This window comes from Eptesicus fuscus, chromosome 14, assembly GCF_027574615.1.
Source record: "Eptesicus fuscus isolate TK198812 chromosome 14, DD_ASM_mEF_20220401, whole genome shotgun sequence".
In the NCBI taxonomy this organism is placed as follows: Eukaryota; Metazoa; Chordata; class Mammalia; order Chiroptera; family Vespertilionidae; genus Eptesicus; species Eptesicus fuscus.
Window position 1 is genome coordinate 55,369,352 of NC_072486.1, and position 20,536 is coordinate 55,389,887.

At 42.3% G+C, this 20,536-nt stretch overlaps 1 protein-coding gene and 1 long non-coding RNA gene across 3 annotated transcripts in view; one reads left to right on the plus strand and one right to left on the minus strand.

The window, feature by feature from the left end:
- Positions 1–20,536, plus strand: part of LOC129151491 (uncharacterized) — a 152,216-nt gene that overhangs the window by 57,372 nt on the left and 74,308 nt on the right. The window lies entirely within an intron of this gene.
- The window catches only part of AKR1D1 (aldo-keto reductase family 1 member D1), a 47,845-nt gene continuing 40,316 nt past the window's right edge, over positions 13,008–20,536 (minus strand). For both annotated transcript variants that reach the window (XM_054726589.1, XM_054726587.1), the window contains 2 exons: positions 19,501–19,583; positions 13,008–13,618 (listed from right to left, as the gene is read on the minus strand). In XM_054726589.1, coding sequence (XP_054582564.1) covers positions 13,576–13,618; positions 19,501–19,583 — 126 coding nt within the window. In that variant the 3' untranslated portion in view covers positions 13,008–13,575. The remainder of the gene's footprint in view (positions 13,619–19,500; positions 19,584–20,536) is intronic.

Genomic DNA, 20,536 nt, shown 5'->3' on the forward strand with positions numbered 1-20,536 from the left:
GAAAGCATAAAGTGCCAGAAGCTAATTTCAGCATGTCATAAATGCAAGAGTTCCATCAAAAGGTTGATGGAACTTGGGGACTCAGCAAGGGCTGAATCACATATGTTATTGCCCTTTGAAGATCACCAGCCCTTTTGCATATCTGTAAACTGCCCATTTCCCCAAACCTGAAAAGGATGCATAAATGATTGCTTGCTGCCAGACAGCTAAGGGCATTTCAATCTACATGTTATTGCCTCCTGCTGGCCAAACACCTGAACAGCCATAGGCAGTTTTCCCCAAACCAACAATGGATTCTGTATACTAAACCCTGGCCTTTGATGTGTATATCTACCTTACCTTAGGAAAATTTGTGTTAATAAAAAGCAAGGGGTCCTGAGACAAGGGAGAACTTGGTTTATTTAGCCAAGCTCCTCTGGCCCCCCAAATGCCTTCCAAAATTATGTTTCGTCTCTGGACTCTTGATTAATTTACACACAGCACCTTCTCCAGATTCCTGAACCCCTTGTAGATGCCAAGAAACATACACCGGCATTAAAAAAGGGTAAAATGTTGGCATCTGATCCAAACTTATAAAGTAATATGACACTTCTCCTAAGTATAAAAAAGATGTTTGCTCTATAGTATAATTTAGGTAAGAAAAAAAGCAAAAACTGTTCAACTACTCTTGATAAGTTCCTTACAAAGAAATAAAACACTTTAGTCCTCAAGTAAAGTTTCTAAAGTTTAAAATTAAAGCATAGAAAATAAATATTAGTTCTATTTTTCTCAATTTTACTCTACATTTATAATCAAATAAGAGAATTTTTTATGTTTTGACAAAAATGTTATGTCCTCCATTAAAACTGTATAGTTTTCCTCAGACAGTTGTATTTTTTTCTGTTAATTATTAATATATCTTTGCACAGTTTTAGCTTTTTTAAAAGTCCCATGCTAAGAAGCAAAGGGAGGATTACCTAGTTCAAGCATGTCAAAATTGTGGCCCACCAGCTGTGAGTTTGACATGCTTGACCTAGTTGGTATAATATTGCTTATTGGTATAAATTTATGTGCATTTATCTTATTTAAAATAATTCAATGTTATTAATGCTTTTCCACTTTAAACTTTAAGCTTCTGTGTTGTATCTGGCCTCCTGCCTGGTCCATAGAAGTTGCTTAATTTTATATGTAGCTGATTTATTTTATATACAAATAAATAATTTATTTTTTCTAAATACCTCATTATGTTTGTATTTATGTAACTGGACAACCAATGGGTCCATGCTGCCTGTCACTACTCAAGCCAATTAAGCAGGGACAGGGTTGAATCATATATGAGCGTTTATTCCAATATTGCTGGCAGTATGGGAGAGCAGCAGGTTATCCACCAAAATCTGCTCTGCAGCCCACCATAAGCCAGTTGCTTATATAGGTAGACATACAAAGGAAAGTAGGCAAAAGGGCAAATGGGCAGTTTACAGATATGCAAAAGGGCTGGGGATCTTCAAAGGGCTTAGTGATATGCAAGGCCTGGGGTTACATGGGGAAATAGCCAAAGGGTGGGCCAAATGGGCAGTTAACAGGTAAGCAGACTGGAGATTTGCAAAGGCCTGCAGATATGCAAAAAGGGCTGGCAATTCTGGTTTCTGCAGCAAAGTTAATCTTTGCATGATAATAGGCAGCTCCAAATAGGGAGAGTGGGCTGCATTTCCAGGTGAGCTCCCAGGTCCTGAATGCAACTACCAGCCAAGTTAGCTGGTTCCCCAACATTCTATTTCTGCCCCTTACATTCACTTCAGAATAGTGTAACGCCCGGAACGCTGGCCGCACTCACAAAGCACCAAGAGACGTTCTCATGCAAAAAGCAAAGGGTTTATTGGTACAGGCATGCCCGGTCCCACAACATACTCTGAACACAGAGCAGAGGTTGTGGGCCCCGAAGCAGGGTTTGAGCACAGGTTAAATACACTTTAGGGGTCAGGGTCTTTCCATTTTACAACCCGGTAACTTTCCACTGTGGTTTTCTGCTTCCTGGAACAATTAAAACAATTAAGTCTGTTGACATACAAACATTTTTCTTTAGCTATACACAAGCTCTTGGTATCGGTTCCCCCCAGCCATAGATGGCTATCTGGTTTCTATCTCAACATTCTTGGCTGACTTGTTCTAATTGTCTTCAACTGACCTCAGGCCCTTACTGAAATGCTGGCTTTTATGATTTTACAACTCTTCAATAGAACCTTTACTTTATATACTGGTGAACTAAATGCTTTAAAAATTTTCAATTTTTAAACAGTATTAGAAACATTCTCATGTGTGTCTATAAAATAGAAATAGCTTGAATCTAAATATCCTTTTCCTCTTGCTTACTCTAAAAGAAAAGCAATTATTAATCATCTATCACCTTCTGAAAACTGAAAACTCAAGATATTCAAATTTTAAAAAATACAAATATAAAAAACAGCCTTTTGATAATAGCATCTCAATTAGAAATGGAAATTAAAATAACATTTATAGTACAAAAAATTATAAATTACCCAAGAATTAATTAAACAAGAAAGGTGGAACACTTATCTGAGGAAAACTATACAATTTTACTGGTAGATACATAAAAAAATCGGAACACAGAGACATATATGTTTCTGGGTAGGATGATTTAATGTAATAAAGCTGTCAGTGTTTCCCAAAATAATATATAAATTTTATGCAATTTCAAACAAAACCCCAATGAATCATTCATTGGGGATCTTGAAAAGTTTCTATTTTTATCTGAAGGGAAAAATATGTGATAATTACCAAGAAATTGCTGAAAAAGAATAATAGTGAGGGAGGACCTAAGAGATACCAAAATATGTTATAATGTTGCAGAAGACCAAAGAAAAACCAAGCAACGCTTTTAGAGAAAAGGAGTTACACTTTATTTTCACCAGCGACTCAGAGGAATAACTCCCCAAATTTGAGTAAAGTAACATGCAGGGGGCTTCTCTTTTATATCTTCCTGGGGTCTTTGTCCCGCAAATATGGATTATGCTTCCGGTCCTTTTTGCGGGCTTTGCAAGAAGGCCCCCAGGTGTTGGGGGTCTCCAGGCCATATCTGATGGTCTGGCCTGGTGCCAGCGTTAATAACGCTCCCTCAGGGGCAGTGCACTGTTCATAGTTTTATGGCCTCTATATTTAGATAACAGGTTCTGCAAGACCAGTTTATGGGAAAAAGGCAATGACTTAATTATAGGTTATTAAGAATGTACACTGGGCTTGCTGGCACAGATCCAGATTGCTAGCCCTCCAAATATCAGGGTTACATTGGAATTAGCCCTTTTAGCCTTCTCAATAAAGCAACACTAATTAATAGTTTTAGTGGAGGAATAAACAAAAAAGATCAGAGGAATAAAAAGAACCCAGAAATAGATTCATGTACACATGAGAGTTAAGCGTAAAATAAATGGGCATTTAAAATCAGGGAGGAGGCCGAAACTGGTTTGGCTCAGTGGATGGAGCATCGGCCTGTGGACTGAAAGGTCCCAGGTTCGATTCCAGTCAAGGGCATGTACCTTGGTTGCGGGCACATCCCCAGTGGGGAGTGTGCAGGAGGCAGCTGATTGATGTTTCTCTCTCATCGATGTTTCTAACTTTCTATCCCTCTCCCTTCCTCTCTGTAAAAAATCAATAAAATTTATAAAAAAAAAATAAAATCAGGGAGGAAAGGATGGCTCCTTGAATAAACTTCACGGGGGCAACCTGATTTCCATTAAAAATACAAAATTATGATCATATTGCATAGCAAAGGTAATTTATATAATTTTAGGATAGGATAAAAGAAGTCAGAATGTCTAAAGGAAAATACTGACATATTCAACTATATGGTATTTTATTTTATATATGTTTTTCTTAGCTGGACTTCATGTATAGGGGACTGTGTTAATCATATACCTCAGTTTATGTACTGATATTAATAGCTATGTGAGACTTTCCTTGTTTTTATATATGTACATATGTAATTATGTATTGTCACTTATCTCTTTTATTTTTTCACTTTCCTACATATGTAACTAACCATTCTAATACTTTAAATGCATATTCTTTTGTTGGTGTTGCTCTAAAATGGGTTATGTGGTTCAGAAGGCATGTCGCTGATAATGTAAATTATATTATATTATAGATCTCATTCCATTTCTTCTTTTTTAATTTTAGAGTTTCTATATATTTTTATGACTTAAAACTTTTAAATTATAGTTGACATACAGTATTATATTGGTTTTATTCCATTTCTTATTTTTTTTCATCACCATGATTTAAAAAGATCCATATTGCTATGTTTACAGTTGCTTCTCCTGGCTGCATAATACTCCATGGTGTGCATTTACTGTATTTACTCATCCTCTCCTCTGCCATGGGTACTCAGATTGCTTCTAACACTCAGTGCTTCTGTGAATAGCCTAATGCTTGCAATCTTATGGATATAGAATAGAGGGGTATTTATTTGGTATATATCCTCAGATATAGACTAGTTGGACCAGAGGGCTACACAGATTTAATCTGGAGAAGTGCCAGATTGCTCTCCAGAATGACAATACTGGCAGAATGCACTTCCATCAGCAGTTCATTAGGCTAATACCCCCTAAATTTTCTAATTTGACAGGTGTAAAGGTATGTCATTATTTTGTTTTTTAATTTATATTTGAAGTGACTTTCTTATAGATAGCATATAGTAGGGTTCTTTTTTTGTATCTAGTCTGACATGCCGAGAACCAATTCCAGCATGTAATAATTACAAGAGTTCCATCAAAAGGTTGATGGGACTTGGGCAGCTCAATAAGGGTGAGCCACATATGTAGTTTACCTGTTGGAAATGGCTAAACAGCACTTCCCAAAAACCTGAATAGGATTGTCTGCTGCCAGACAGCTCAGGGCATTTTATTGCCTCTTGTTGGCCAAATACCTGAACAGCTGTAGGCTATTCCCCAAACTAACAAGGCTTCTGTACCCTTTGAAACCTTACCCTTTTAAGTGTATATCTCCACCTTGCCTTAGGACAAATTATATTAATAAAGGCAGGGTCCTGAGACAAGGAAGGTGTCTTTTAGCTCCTTTAGCTGAAGATCCTCTGACCCCCAATGCCTTTCAAAATTATCTTCCGTCTTTGGTCTTCTTAATCATCTACACGTAGCCCCTTTCTCCAGAATGCTGAACCCTTTGTAAGGCTGGGAAAAGAAACCCGGCACTGACAGTCTGCCTTTTATTTTGAATTCTGGTAAAAATTATATTAGATGTAATTATGAATTTGATTCAGTGTGGTTCTGCTATCTTTTATTAAGCTTTCTGTTCCATCTGTTTTTTGAGCCTTTCATCTTCTTTTTCTGCCTTCTTTTGGATTAACTAAATATTGTTAAGATTTCTCCCGGGCTGGTTGGCACAGTTGGTTGGAGTGTTATCCCATACATGAAAAGGTTGTGGGTTTGATTCCCAGTAAGAGCACATACCTAGGTTGAAGGCTCAGTCCCTAGTCAGGGAGCATATAAGAAGCAACTGATCAATGTTTTCTCTCTCTCCAATCAATAAACTTATCCTTGGGTGATAATTAAATATATATATCCTATATAATAAAGAGGTAATATGTAAATTGACCATCACTGCAACACACAAGATGGCTGCCCCCATGTGGTCAAAAATGGCTGCCCCCATGTGGACATAAGATGGCCACCACAAGATGGCCGGCAGGGGAGGGCAGTAATGGGCGATCAGGCCAGCAGGGGAGGGCAGTTGGGGGGGACCAGGCCTGCAGGGGAGGGCAGTTGGGGGCAACAAGGCCTGCAGGGGAGGGCAGTTGGGGGTGACCAGGCCAGCAGGGGAGGGCAGTTAGGGGCGACTGGGGCAGCAGGGGAGGGCAGTTAGGGGTGACCAGGCCAGCAGGGGAGGGCAGTTAGGGGCAATCAGGCTGGCAGGGGAGCAGTTAGGCGTCAATCAGGCTGGCAGGGGAGTGGTTAGGAGGTGATCAGGCTGGCAGGCAGAAGCAGTTATGGGCAATCAGGCAGGCAGGCAGGCGAGCGGTTGGGAGCCAGCAGTCCTAGATTGTGAGAGGGATGTCCGACTGCCTGTTTAGGCCCTATCCCACTGAGATTGGGCCTAAACGGGCAGTCAGATATCCCTCGAGGAGTCCCAGATTGGAGAGGGTGCAGGTTGGGCTGAAGGACACCCCCCGCCCTCGCCCCCGTGCACAAATTTCGTGCACCGGGCCTCTAGTATACATAGTTAAGATTTTATTTATCTCCACTATTGTCTTATTAACTCAATTTAAAAAAATGGTTTCTCTAGCTAGAGTTTCCCTGATGCATGTTTAACTTAAAACAGGCTATTGTCAAATAACTTCATATTCACTATAAAAACCTTATCACAATGTACCTTGATTTCCCACTGGATAGTTATGTAATTATATGTAGTTAGTTATATAAATTCCTCTTTTGCACTTCCCACCTGATAAGCATCTAAAGTTGTCTCCAGTCCTAACGGGTTTGGCTCAGTGGATAGAGCATCGGCCTGCAGATTGAAAGGTCCCAGGTTCGATTCCGGTCAAGGGCATGTATCTTGGTTGTGGGCACATCCCCAGTAGGAGGTGTGCAGGAGGCAGCTGATCGGTGTTTCTCTCTCATCGATGTTTCTAACTCTCTATCCCTCTCCCTTACTCTCTGTAAAGATTAATAAAAATATATTAAAAAAAATAAAGTTGTCTCCAGTGATTAACTTTTGCCTTTCCTAGTAGAGAGGGCATGATGAACACTGCGAATTTATGTCCTCCCTTTAAGTAAATAGAGCTTTTCTTGTGATTGTTTCTTCTCAATTGCCTTCAGCTCAAAATAAGCCTTATGCCAAAGTGGCATATTTTGAGGTGGCAAATTCTGTCTCCTTCAGTCATAATACACTAGTCCTTATGTAGCCAAGGGTCTCCTTTAATACTATGTCCTCCTGCTTCCTCCTTCAATTGTCACTTCTTCTACCTTCCCCTACTCCATAGGTTTACCCCAGAAGTAAGGGCCAGAATTGCTTTGTGATTTTCTTTTTTTAATCTTGTCTTTTGTGTGGTTCTTAAGTTACTCGAGACTGTGATCTGTTTCTCAATCCAATTTCAGTATTGTGTTACCTACCCTCTTCCAGAATAATATTTCACTTTGATTAGAAAGAAGTGGTTTCTTGAATTGGTAGTACAAAATAGTCACAGGGATGTAAAGTATAACACAGGGACTATAGACCACAATATTGCAATAACTATATATGGTGCCAGGTGGGTACTAGACTTACTGGAGAAATTACTTTGTAAATTATATGTGTCTAACCACTATGTCTATACACCTGAAACCAATACAAAATAATATTGAATGTCGACTGTAATTGAAAAATTTCAAAAAGAAATTAAAAACAAGACAGAAGTGGTTTCAGCCAGAAGAACAAACATGGCTCTTGGCAGCCTCTCAGGACTGTGTGTGTGTAGGAGGGAATAGCCCTGGTGAAATGTGAGGCCATTAAAATGTCTATTTGTTTTTCTTCAATTTTTTGAACTAAAGTTTGAAGCATGTCTAAAGTTGCTATTGTGTTTTCAGCAGTTAAGGGTGAAATAGGCAGGTTTAGGGAATTTTTAAAATTAAGGTGTCCGTGGAAAAAACACAGGGCTACAGAATTGCAAAAGGGTACATTTCCATAAGACAAAGAAATTGGGAGAGGCAGCAGTTACATTTCCATAGGACAGGGAGGTTGGGAGAGGCAGCAGTTACATTTCCATAAGGTAAGGGAACTGGGAGTAGCAAAAGGTCTATATTTACAAAATAAAGAAGGAGGAAGAAAGCCCAGAGGGAATAGGAGAACAATGAGGGAGGAGAGCCTCACACGTCCCATGTGAGGTTTGATCTTTGAGCTTAGGAGTTACTATGGTGACCAAATCAAAGGGGAAGAGTGATTAATCTGAGGGGATATTGAGGCACAGAAAACTGCAGTCTTTATAAACCACGGAAAAAGGAATTCCGTGGGACTCTTTCTCCCTCCCCACATGGGAGTCTGTGCTGTGCGACTTACCCCCTCCCCACTTGGGAGTGTGTGCTTGTTCTTCAATAAATTTCCACCTTTGCTATACCATCTTCCATACATGGTTCATTCTTCAACTCCGACTGACAAAGAGCCTGGGGAAACCATCCTGCCCAGGGGAACACCACATGTACCAGTCCAAAAATCCCTATCAGTGATACTATGAGCTACAGTTTTCTACTCTTATTTCTTTGTCAATCCAATTACTTCTACTTTCTATCCTTAGGGATATTTGGTTCACTGACGTACCTTTTTTTATATTCTAGAGATGCTATGTGTTTTGATCTAATTAATTGGCTCTCTGCTTAGTTATTTCAAGAAATTTAGGACAGCCCTGACAAGTTTGGCTCAGTGGATAGAGTGTTGGCCAGCGAACTCAAGGGTCCTGGATTCGATTCCGGTCCAGGGCATGTACCTTGGTTGTGGGCACATCCCCAGTGAGGGATGTGCAGGAGGCAGCTGATTGGTGTTTCTCTCTCATCAATGTTTCTAACTCTCTCTCCCTCTCCCTTCCTCTCTGTAAAAAAATCAATAAAATATATTTTAAAAAGAAAAAGAAATTTAGGACAGGAAGGAAAGTAGATTACACCTTAATCTAACCTCTCAGACTATTTCTATCTTTCAGTAGCAGTCAGTTATTATCAGAACAATTTTCTCTTCACTGAAGAAATAATTTATCATCTCTGTTGCCTGCATTAGCTCATTTTCATAGGGACTCATTTGCACATATGCTTTAAATGAAAATACTGACAGCATGAAAACTGGTATTAGTTTAATGATCTGAGAAAATATAAAATGCATCAGAAAAAACATAGGTAAATTGTAAAGAATGGGTAGTTTACTATATATATATTGATTTCAGAGAGGAATAAAGAGGGAGAGCGAGATAGAAACATCAGTGATGAGAAAGTCATTGATCTGCTGCCTCCTGCACCTCCACACTGGGGGTCGAGCCTGCAACCCTGTGCCTACCAGGAATGGAACCTCCTGGTTCATAGGTTGACCTCCTGGTTCATAGGTTGACACTCAACCACTGAGCCACGCCAGCTGGGCATTTTAAATGGATTTTTAGTTATAAGCAACAAGCTAAGATTATGGCATTAGGAATAAGCACATTTTAACTTTTTCAAGAAAAACTCTTGCCCTGGCTGGTGTGGCTTTATTGGAGTGTCATTCCATGTACTAAAGGGTTTTGGTTCTACTCCCAGCCCTGGCACATACCCAGGTTACAGGTTCCATCCCTGGTTTGTTACAGAAGACCAAAGAAATACCAAGCACGCTTCCTAGAGAAAGGGAGGGATCCCGTTTATTGACACTAGTGGACTCCGGGAATAATTTCCAAATTAGAGTGAAGAAACATGCAGAGGGCTTCACTTTTTATAACCTTCAGGGGTCTTTGTCTTGCAGATATGGTTCCGCCCCCTTTGGTGGGCTTACAGGAAGGCCCCAGGTGTTGGGGGTCCCAGGCCATATCCGATGATCTGTCCTGGGGCCAACATAACAACGCCCCCCCCCCCCCCCCCTCCAGGGCAGTGCATTATTTACAGCTTTATGGCCTGACATGCCTTGCAAGACCAGTTTCCTCCTCTGTTAGGGTGCATGTGTGAGGCAACTGATAGATGTTTCTTTCTCACATTGATGTTTCTCTCTCTCCCTTTCCCTTCCTCAAGACATCCAGATTTAGTTGACCCCTTTTGTTCTCTCTCTCTTGCTTAGCCCCATAACTGCAGATCCGCTTGTGTAATCTTTCTTGTTACACCTGGCAATGGCAGCTTAGTGGAAATTCCCCAGCAAAACCTGTAAGCCCCAAAAATGTATAAAAGGAAAGTAAGAACCTAAGCTGGGGCTCAGCTTTGGGAACCGATTCCCCTGAACCAAAGTGTCGGTGGTAGAAATAAAGTGCCTTTTCTTAATCTTCCAAGTGCCTGGTTGTCTGTCTTCCTGCCACCTGCTAATTCTACCATAACATAATTTGGTGCATTGGCTAGGAAGGCTGTCAGCCGAGCTGGCCCTTTGAGCCACCGCTGATGAGAGCAGGAGGGTGGGCCTGCTGGACCTGGGCCCCTGTGACGAAGGAAAGGCGCCACCAGCAGTTGTCTGGGTCCCAGTCCTTGCTGGACCCAGATGGATCGCCCTGCCCCCGCCTCCCTGTGCTTCAGTGGATTCCAAGAAAGACAGAAAAGCCTTTCTGGGACCAGATGTCTGATTGGCAGGTTTTTCCAGGGAACCAGTCCGAGACCAGGCCTGCCTTTAGGAATGGAAGAGGAGATTGATTACCTTCTAGGCAGTGTTTACTGCCTCTGAGATCAGGGACTTTCCTGGGTGGAAATCAAACCCTGACTGATTGTGGTGTGACTGAGCGTGTGAGAGTCTGAGCTCCACGGTGAAAGCTACGGAGCCTAATTGAGTCCTAACCTGCAATTCCATGGTGACCTCATACAGTCTAGGGCGGTGTCGGCACTGGGTCAGGGCCTTATACTGACCCGCCATTAATGCTAAGAGGCACCCAATTCTTCGCAAGGAGAGCGGCCAGACGGACAAAGTGAAAGTTTCCCCTGTTTGTCTTGTGTCTCCATTCACCGAGAGGGACCACACACAAACATGGGAGGTAGTCCCTCTAAACCCACTGTCTTCGAATGTATGCTAAAGAATTTCAAGAAGGGATTCTCAGGGGATTATGGAGTGAAACTATTTCCCTGGAAATTAAGACATATGTGTGAACTAGACTGGCCGACCTTTGGGGTAGGATGGCCACCAGAAGGAACTTTAGATATCCCCACAGTGAAGGCTGTTTACAGAGTTGTAACGGGAGACCCAGGTCACCCTGATCAATTCTCTTACATAGATCAATGGTTAGAAATAGCCCAAGTCAGGCCTTCTTGGGCCTGGTTCTGTGTTAGCGATGAGGGACAGTGTAAGGTATTAGTCACTCAGGAGAAGAAACAGACACCTCGGAGAGACCAAAGGCCATCCATTTTTCAAGGAGATACAGAGGAGGCCCCTCCACTGAGCCTAACACAACCATATGACCCCCAAGCAGTTCCTAGTGCTCTGCCACTGGCCAGAGGGTGGGGGACCAGATACACCACCTACCTCAGTCTCGCCACCCACATCCCCAGAACTTCACCCAGAGTCGCTGGAGCTGGTTGGCCGGTGGCTTAGATCAGCCAATCAAGGGCCCAGACCACTGCCTGCAATGCAGATGCCCCTTCGTGAAACCAGGGGCCCCCAGCGAATGGCCCCAGATGGGACCTTACTAGAGGGGAGATCAGTCTTTTATTATCAGCCTTTTACAACAACTGATCACCTGAATTGGAAGCACCACACCCCAGCCTATTCTGAAAAGCCTCAGGCTATGATCGACCTTTTAGAGTCGGTCTTTCAGACCCATAAACCAACCTGGGTCGACTGCAAGCAGCTTCTCCTCACCTTCTTTATTACGGAGGAGCAGATGAGAATAGTGACAGAGCCTAGGAGGTGGCTCCAGACTCAGGCACCAGGAGGAATAATGGATACCGAGAGATGGGCAAGGGAAGCCCTACCAGATGAAGAACCTCGATGGGATCCCAATACAGAGGAAGGGAGGAACCGACTAGAGAGATACTGCTTAGCCTTCCTCCAGGGAGTTCGAGCAGGGGCTAAGAGGCCAACTAATATGACTAAGACTTCTGAGGTCTTCCAAAAACTGGAAGAAAGTCCAGCGGACTTTTATGAGAGACTGCGAGGCATTCTGGGTCTACACCCCATTTGATCCCGAGGCTCTGGAAAATCAGTGCATGGTAAATGCAGCCTTTGTAGGTCAGGCTCAACCTGACATTAGGAAGAAACTCCAGAAGCTTGAAGGATTTGCAGGCAAAAATGCAACTGAATTACTAGAAATAGCCAATAAGGTCTTTGTAAATTGGGACTGAGCGGCCAAGAAGGAGGCTGATGAGAGGCTAAAAAAGAAAGTAAACCTATTAGCAACTGCCCTAGGTTATCCACCCCCTTCACTGGGAAAGAGGGGAGAGAAAAGGGGGGCAAAGGAGGAAGACACCCCTTGGGCGTGATCAGTGTGCCTATTGCAAGAAATCTGGACACTGGAAAATGAATGCCCCAATCGCCAGAGAGGAAAGCCGGGGTCTTCCAACCTGCCCAGCCGTTACTGGCCCGAGCCACCCTAAGCAGACCTGATGGAGTTGGCGGGACCAGACTCTGATTAGGACAGACCGGGCTCTTTCCAACTATGCCCCCATGAGCCCATGGTCAAAATGAAAATTGGGGGCCAGACTGTGAACTTTATGGTCGATACGGGGGCTGAGCATTCAATTGTTACCCAAAAGGTAGCACCCTTTTTAGGATGAGAAGTCACTATCATAGGGGCTACCAAAATACTTTGAAGTGATTTGACAACAGGGATCAAGACTCAAATTTCTGTTCTTCCATTTTCATTTCTGTTCTCCTTTTTCTTCCCTCTCTTCCCAGTGCTAAATGTACAATAGGAACTTGATCAAGGTTTTTTTTCAATTGAATTGAATTCAGATGACCAGCCTGCTACCCCCATAACAAAATGGAGATCCATGTGGTGGAGTAAGTTACCATAGTTTATTAATATTTGTGAACAACATATTTTCCAGAGGACAGCATTATAAATACTAATATTGGAATCAGTGGAAATAATGAATAGAGGTCAAATGTTTTTAAAGTGATAATTTCTCAGAAGTGTATATTTTCAGGTCATTGAAGATTATCTATAAGCAATTGGTTTGGACAAATGCTTTTTATTTTATTTTTTTAAAGAACTTTGTGGACAAATACTTTTTAAAGACCTCTCTGGCTCTGTGAAAGTGACCCAATATGAATGAATAAAATATATTGCTTTAGATCAATTGAAAATAGATATATTTCTCTTGCAGAATTCTAATAATCTTCTTATTCACTTCAAAAAACTTAGAGTAAAATTACCAGTGATCTTTGGAACTTGCTACATTGAAATTGACACAATTATCACAGTAACACTTTAAAAATTTTATAAAGCTTTTTTCAGTATATTTCTGAAAGCCTTCTTTTAAAATAGTTATCTTTGGACCATCTTATAATACAGGGTTTTATTTGTGTATGTTGATAGTCTCAAGCCATTTTGCATAATGCTGGTTGTATGATACATGGGAGCAGGAGTGATAGGCAGTAAGTGTGGATCAACAGTTATGTTGAAGCTCAGGCCCTTTAAAGCGTGCAAGAGAAAACTAGCAGTTATCCATCCCTAAAGCTGGGTAAAATGAATAAAAAATGATGGAAACACACAACCACCAAATCATTATGGCTTTGCTGACAATTTAATTATTTAATTCCAAACTATTATTTCAATAGATGTAAACATTTTTTTCTTCAACATAGCTAAGTCAAAGTCACTTATACAGAAGTGAAGCCCATCACCACTTCATCTGAGGATAGTAAAACCCTTTTCCCTTCCACATGTGGGGGAAGCAACCAGCCAAAGGTCATGGTACACACACAGGGAAAAATAAGTGCAGGAGCTCTCTGAAGTCAGTAGTCATCATGGAATGGGTATTCGGGATGATCAGACCACCTGCCAAAACAAGGGAAAACCTTTCATTCCAAAGTCGCACAGCTGTATGTGTTACTGGCATCTTCTGACAATTTCACCGACCATTCCCTCCCTCTCTCTCTTAATCATTCCTTAGGTTTCTTACCCACCTCCTCCCAGTTTTCATTAAGCCAGCACTTTTACTAAAGCCCTGGAGAGCACCTGGGTCTCAGTGTGTGTGTTTGGGCATGGCGGGGGCTGGCTGCCTCTACACCAGCATTTTGCTCAGAACAAAAACACAGGAGGTGAGTGAAGCCTGCCTCTTTCCAATTCCTCCCTCCCTTCTGCTGTCCTGATAGAGGCTGCCTCCTGTGTCAATGAACCACATAGGCACTTCTCTTCACAGCTCTGTCACCAATCAAGGTCACCCCCTTCTCTGCACAGTGCTTCCTCGCCCTTCTCATTAGGCCTCCTGAGAGTTGATAGTTTGAGATCTAGAAGGTGATGACCAGCAAAGGAAGTTTCTGCTATAATGATGACAGTGATGATGATGAACCTATCTCTTAAATAGCAATGGCGAAACAGTCTTTAAAAGGATTGGTGTGTGTGTGTGTGTGTGTGTGTGTGTGTGTGTGTGTGGCACATGTCATAGAGCACATCTAAGACTCAGTTATCTACAAGTACTATGAGCTTTCAATTAAAATATACATGGACACAGACAATAGGGTGGTGAAGGCCTGGGGCAGGGGCCAGGGCAGGCTGGAAGGAGTTAATGGGGGAAAAAGGGGACATATGTAATACTTTCAACAATAAAGATTTAATTTTAAAAATTAAAATACAAATTAAATTAAAACAGGAAAAGGCTGTGAAATCCAGTTAATAATAAACTGGATGAAAACCAAAAAAGAATCATGGCCCAATGTGCCTAAATAATACTTTTTTTTTTTTTTTTTTTTTTTTTTTTTTTACCCATGAGGCCTAATATTTGCTTCTCCTTGATGATTTTTCTATTCCTGGTATGATGAGTTATTTTTTCAGTGTTTCTAGAATTAGGTATTAAACATGTGAAATGTCAAATAATTTTACCAACTAACTGTAAAAATAATCAGCACATTGGTGGACTGACTACATCCTACTATTCCTTCCTAATTTAATGATATTTATTTAATAGAAACCATTTATCTTCAAGAGCTATTAATTAACCTATATGTTTTTTATTTCCAAGTTTGTGTTTATTCTTTCATTCTTGTGGTTCGATGTCAAAATTTTTTTCCCTAGAAAATTCACATTAGGAAGCCATTTTATTCATTCAGAAATGGATTCAGAAATTTGGTATTAATGTAGTCACAGCAGTTTTTGACTCTTGAAAACTTGGGGTTCAAAGTATCCAAAGTATATGAATTATTTTTATGAGCACTTATATTGCTCACTTAAAGAGAAGATTGTAAAAAGAAGATGACTATTCAGGTGATCTGAAGAACTAGAAATATTAATAAAGAATGATTATGAGGAAAAAATTGTGTGTATGTATATATATTACATGTGTGTATATTAACTATTTATTTTCAAGGACCTATAATATTTAGAGATTAAAGGTCTACCTCATTAAATAACAGAATCTGGCAACATTTGAAGGAGTGTTAGGAATTTTACTTGTGGATGGATGGAGCTAGAATGGTGGTGCTAGAAGCTTCAAATCTTATAGGTGAGCATTCATCTAAAACTAATTTCTTGAGGTGAAGGGATTAGTCAAAGAACATATATACATAGTACATGGATACAGACAACAGTGTGGTGATGGCCAGAGCTGGGGGGCGGGGGAGGAGGCGTCTGGGGTTGGGTGGAGGTGGGTAAAGGGGGAATGGGTACATCTATAATAGTGTCAACAATAAATAAAATAAAATAAAACTAGATTCTTGGCTAATAGTGTCAACAATCTACACTAATAAAAGAGAAAGATACAAACTGACCATACCTCTGCAACACCCACAAGCCAATCAGGAGTGAGATGCAAATTAACCAAAAAGATGGTGGGTTAATTTGCATATACAAGTGCCAAGCAGGTGGGGATGGGGTGGTGCCAAGTGGCCTGGGTCCCAGACGGGCGCCAGGCCCCGCCTGCGGGGTCCCAGGTCCATTGCTGCAGGGCGAGAGCAGAGTGGGTGTCTTGGAGAACTTTGCAGAGTGGTAGGCCTCCAGAAGGAGAGCAGAGCGAGAGAGCTGGTGGCTTGGAATTAATTCACAGAAGAAAAAAAAAAGATCATGGAAAAGAAATAGGTGTGACCTGTTTAGATTAAAGTAATCAGGTACACCTTCTCGGTGATGGTGATGGTGATGGTAACATGTGAGATAGAACAGAGTGTGAAACTGCCTGGGGTCAGAACAGTATGTGGCCTCCAAGGGTGTGAGGAGTCCAGTGAGTGAGAGCAGGCAGGGAGTGGGACATAGGCGGGAAAATAGGTGAAAAATGGAGCAGAGGCCAGACATCCACCATGGTTTATTCAGATAAATCTTAAAATAATTACTTTGGCATGCCCAGCCTGCATAGCTCAGTGGTTGAGCATGGTCCTATATACAAGAAGATCGAGGTTCAATTCCCTGTCAGGACACATGCATGGGTTGCGGGATTGATCCTCGGGAGGAGGCATGTGCAGGAGACAGCTGATCAATGATTCTCTCTCATCATTGATGTTTCCAGCTCTCTCTCCCTCTCCCTTCCTCTCTGAAATCAATAAAAAAATATTTTAAAAAAATTACCTCGAAGCCTGAGTTTTCCCTAAGTCATGTTTAGTTATGTTAACCATTATCACTCCAGGATTAAGCGGTGTCTGTGAATGGGTTTAACCAGCATTCCACCCAGGTGAACACTGTACTTTGGTGATAAGAATGTAGTTACAATAGGTCGTAGTAATCTACATGACCCTTCATGTTCGCTAAGGTATGTCAGAACATTGTACTAGGGCTAAACAGTGTACTTTGCACTTAAAAAGAATGTTTTCATAATATTTTTTCAGAAAAATAATGTTTATTAATGTAAATTGTACATTTAATAATACTATACTTTGTTGTCTACGTATACACACACATACATACATAAAATTGTTATGTGGGCATAAATGAGTTGATGGAAGATAAATTAAGATGACATATGTCATTACCTAGCCCAGTCCTGGACTTATATTTAGTAAATATTAGTTTATTTCCTTCATCTTTTACATGTTAGGCACTGGATTAGATACTTTACTTGTATCTTACATAAGACAGTAAATTTATTTAGTTTTTCCTTCATCCACATAAGAATGAGGAATATAAAATTATTTTCAAGTATCACAAGTAACATTATTTTATATTATAAAGGGAAGTGTCTAAAACACCCTGGAAATGTAAGCTAAAATGAAATACATTGCAAGATTTTATAACTTTCTATAGGAACGCTATGAACAAATGTATGCCAGTAATTTAGATGACTTCCACAATTGGTATAAATTATTATACACAGTGGGGCAAAAGTAGGCTTACAGTGGTTCATATGGAAAAAGACATGCAGGTTATGATTATTACAATAGCTTTATTAACTCTGTTTTGCATACTCACAACCGTAAATCTACTTTTGCCCCACCCTATACATAGGAGGTTTTTACAACAGCCTGGTAACACAGGCAGTTTTTCCCTACCTACAACCCCTTGCCTATCACCTGAGGCAAGGGCGCTCAACCTTGGCTGCTTATGAGGATCACCCAGAGAGCTTTTAAAGTCTCCGTGACCAGGCCTCTTCTGAGATCAAACAAACTCTAATCTCAGGGGCAGGGGCCTGGCATGTCTGCCTTGAAAGCTTCCTGGGTGATTTCAGTTGGGCGGGCAAAGTTGAGAATCACTGTGCCGGGGTCCTCTGTGTAGCAATGGAGGGCTATATTAAAAAATACATGCACTTGGCTTTTCAAAAAATGTCTGTCCCTTTTCAAATCCTACTCTGCTTTCAAGTCTTCAAAGAATTTGCAGCTGCATTTTGAAGCCTTGCCATTTGACACAGCCTTTGATATTCAAACTGCTCTGTGCATAGCTTTATTATAGCTCACACAGAAATAGTCATTCCTAATGGGAGGAAAAATGAAATATTAAACTGAAGGCAAGTTCCTTGAGGGCAGGGAGACAGATGGATAGATGATAGGTAGGTAGATAGACAGATAGAGCTATCCTATATAATAAAACCCTAATATGCAAATCAACCAAACAACAGAATGACCGGTCGCTATGAGCGGCACCTAAGCTGGAAGGTGGACATCTCCTGAGGGGTCCTGGACTGAGAGAGGGTGCAGGCCAGGCTGAGGGACCCTGCCCCCCCCAGTGCACAAATGTTGTGCACCGGGCCTCTAGTCCTATCCTACCTAATAATAGACAAATATGCAAATTGATCGTACCTTCGCTATGCCCACGATTGGCCAGGAGGCGCGGAGGGGCGGGACTTGGGGTCGCAGGGGTGGCTGATTGGGCTGGCGGGACGCTGAGCTCGCATCGCCAGCGGCGGCTCGAGCTCAGCGTCTGTGCCATGGCTGTGCTGTGGCACAGAAGGGCCCTCTGGGGCAGCGAGCCCACATCCCGCCACGGACTATCAAAAGCGGGGGAGCTGGGTGCCTGTCCGCTCCGGCACCAGGCCTTTCAGAAGCCTCCGCTGTGCTGGAGGCTTCTGAAAGGCCTGGTGCACCAGCGCACAGGCCCCCAGCTCCCCCGCGATCGAAAGCGAAAGTGGGGGAGCTGGATGCCTGTCCGCTCCTGCACCAGGCCTTTCAGAAGCCTCCGCCGCGCAGGAGGCTTCTGAAAGGTCTGGTGTACCAGAGGACAGGCATCCAGCTCCCCCACTTTCGCTTTTGATCGCGGGGGAGCTGGGGGCCTGTGTGCCTGCGCCTGTGGCCTGGCCTGGGAGAGGGTCAGGCAGCATACCCTGTAGTCCCGGGCACCAGTGGCTGGGGCTGTGGCCTGGGAGAGGGCCAAGCCACACACCCCATGGTCCTGGGTGCCAGCGCCTGCGCCTGCAGCTGGGGAGAGGGACAAACTGCCCACCCTGTGGTTCCGGATGCCAGCTCCTGCGTTTGCGGCCCAGGTGAAGTTGCCTGCCCACGGTCCCCTGCGGTATTGGCTGGCCTGGGCGAAGCCAGCCTGGGTCTTGGGTGCCTGTGGCTGGCCAGAGGGAGGGAAGCCTGGGTCCTGGGTGCAGGCCAAGGCAGATGCGGTTAGGGGTGATCAGGCCAGTAGGGGAGCAGTTAGGGGCAATCAGGCAGGCAGGCAGAGGTGGTTAGGGGCGATCAGGCAGGCACGCAGGCAGGCGAGTGGTTAGGAGCCAGCGGTCCTGGATTGCGAGAGGCAGTCAGACATCCCACAAAGGGTCCTGGATTGGAGAGGGTGCAGGCCGGGTTGGGGGGAACCCCCCACTCCTCCGTGCATGAATTTCATGCTCCGGGCCTCTAGTAAATAAAATAAAATAAAACTTGATGCTCTTTCTACTACACTCCCATGTCTCTGTCCCAGGAAGTATTTTTTGTTGATGATTCATGTATCACTTTGATTTTTAGGAAGAAATACATATGGTGTTTGAATAACTGTGGTGCAATTGGATTAATTTGAATTGTATTATTTGTACACTATGACTAAGTTCTTCTTAAGGTCTTTAGCCTGCCATGCCTTAACCTGTCATGGGATGTAATATAAATGCCAGAAACCTTCTTTTAAATAAAAAAGTAGATTTGCAGGGACTTCTAGAATGAATGTAATTTACCCAGATCGATTTAATATTCAGAATATGCTGCCCAGTGGCCTTTAGCCTTGTGCTTTCTGTGGACAGAGGTCCAGGTTCATAAGAGCCCACTTGGTGATGCTTTTCCATCCAATACCACTGGGTGGTACCTGATTAAGGATCCCCCAGAACTCACATGAGGTGATCCACTAAGCGGAGATTTTTATTCAAGGTTTCGATGCTCTTCATTTCTTCCTTAGTGAGAGAAAAGTCAAAGATCTGAAATAACAGAAATGAAAGACATTTAAAATGACAGAAAATGGGTCAAGCTTGGGATTACAGAGTGGGACCAGCAATTGGAAACCTTCTAAGATTTATGAACATCTCTGAAAATGTCTAAGAGGAGTTGGACTAGTGTTGGGGATCCACCTAATGGAACTGGAACAGGAATTCTTTTCTGCACTTTGTCTTAAGATAATTCCGCTAGAGACATCTTACAAGAAATTCCAAATGCTGTGAAATAACGTATGTTCAGGACATCTGAAGAATTCTTATTTTTTCTGGATAAGATGCTGAACTTTAAAAAAAAATGTATTTTATTGATTTTTTACAGAGAGGAAGGGAGAAGGAGAGAGTTAGAAACATTGATGGGAGAGAAATATCTATCAGCTGCCTCCTGCCCACTCCCTACCGGGGATGTGCCCGCAACCAAGGTACATGCCCTTGACCGGAATCAAACCTGGGACCCTTGAGTCCGCAGGCTGACGTTCTATCCCCTGAGCCAAACTGGTTAGGGCAAGATGCTGAACTTTTGATTTTGGACTAGAGCCTGTGTGCACTTAAAAATATTCCCTTATCTCTAAATTTGCTTTTGTACTTCCAAAAAAACTTTTTTTTTTGTTTTGTCCTTTTATTCACTTCTCTCATCATTTAAAAATATTTTTATTGCCGAAACCGGTTTGGCTCAGTGGATAGAGCATCGGTCTGCGGACTGAAGGGTCCCAGGTTCGATTCCGGTCAAGGGCATGTACCTTGGTTGCGGGCACATCCCCGGTAGGGGGTGTGCAGGAGGCAGCTGGTCGATGTCTCTCTCTCATCGATGTTTCTAGCTCTCTATCTCTCTCTCTTCCTCTCTGTAAAAAAAATATCAATAAAGTATATTTAAAAAATATTTTTATTGATTTCAAAGAGGAAGGAAGGGGGACGTAGAGAAATATCAGTGATGAAAGAGA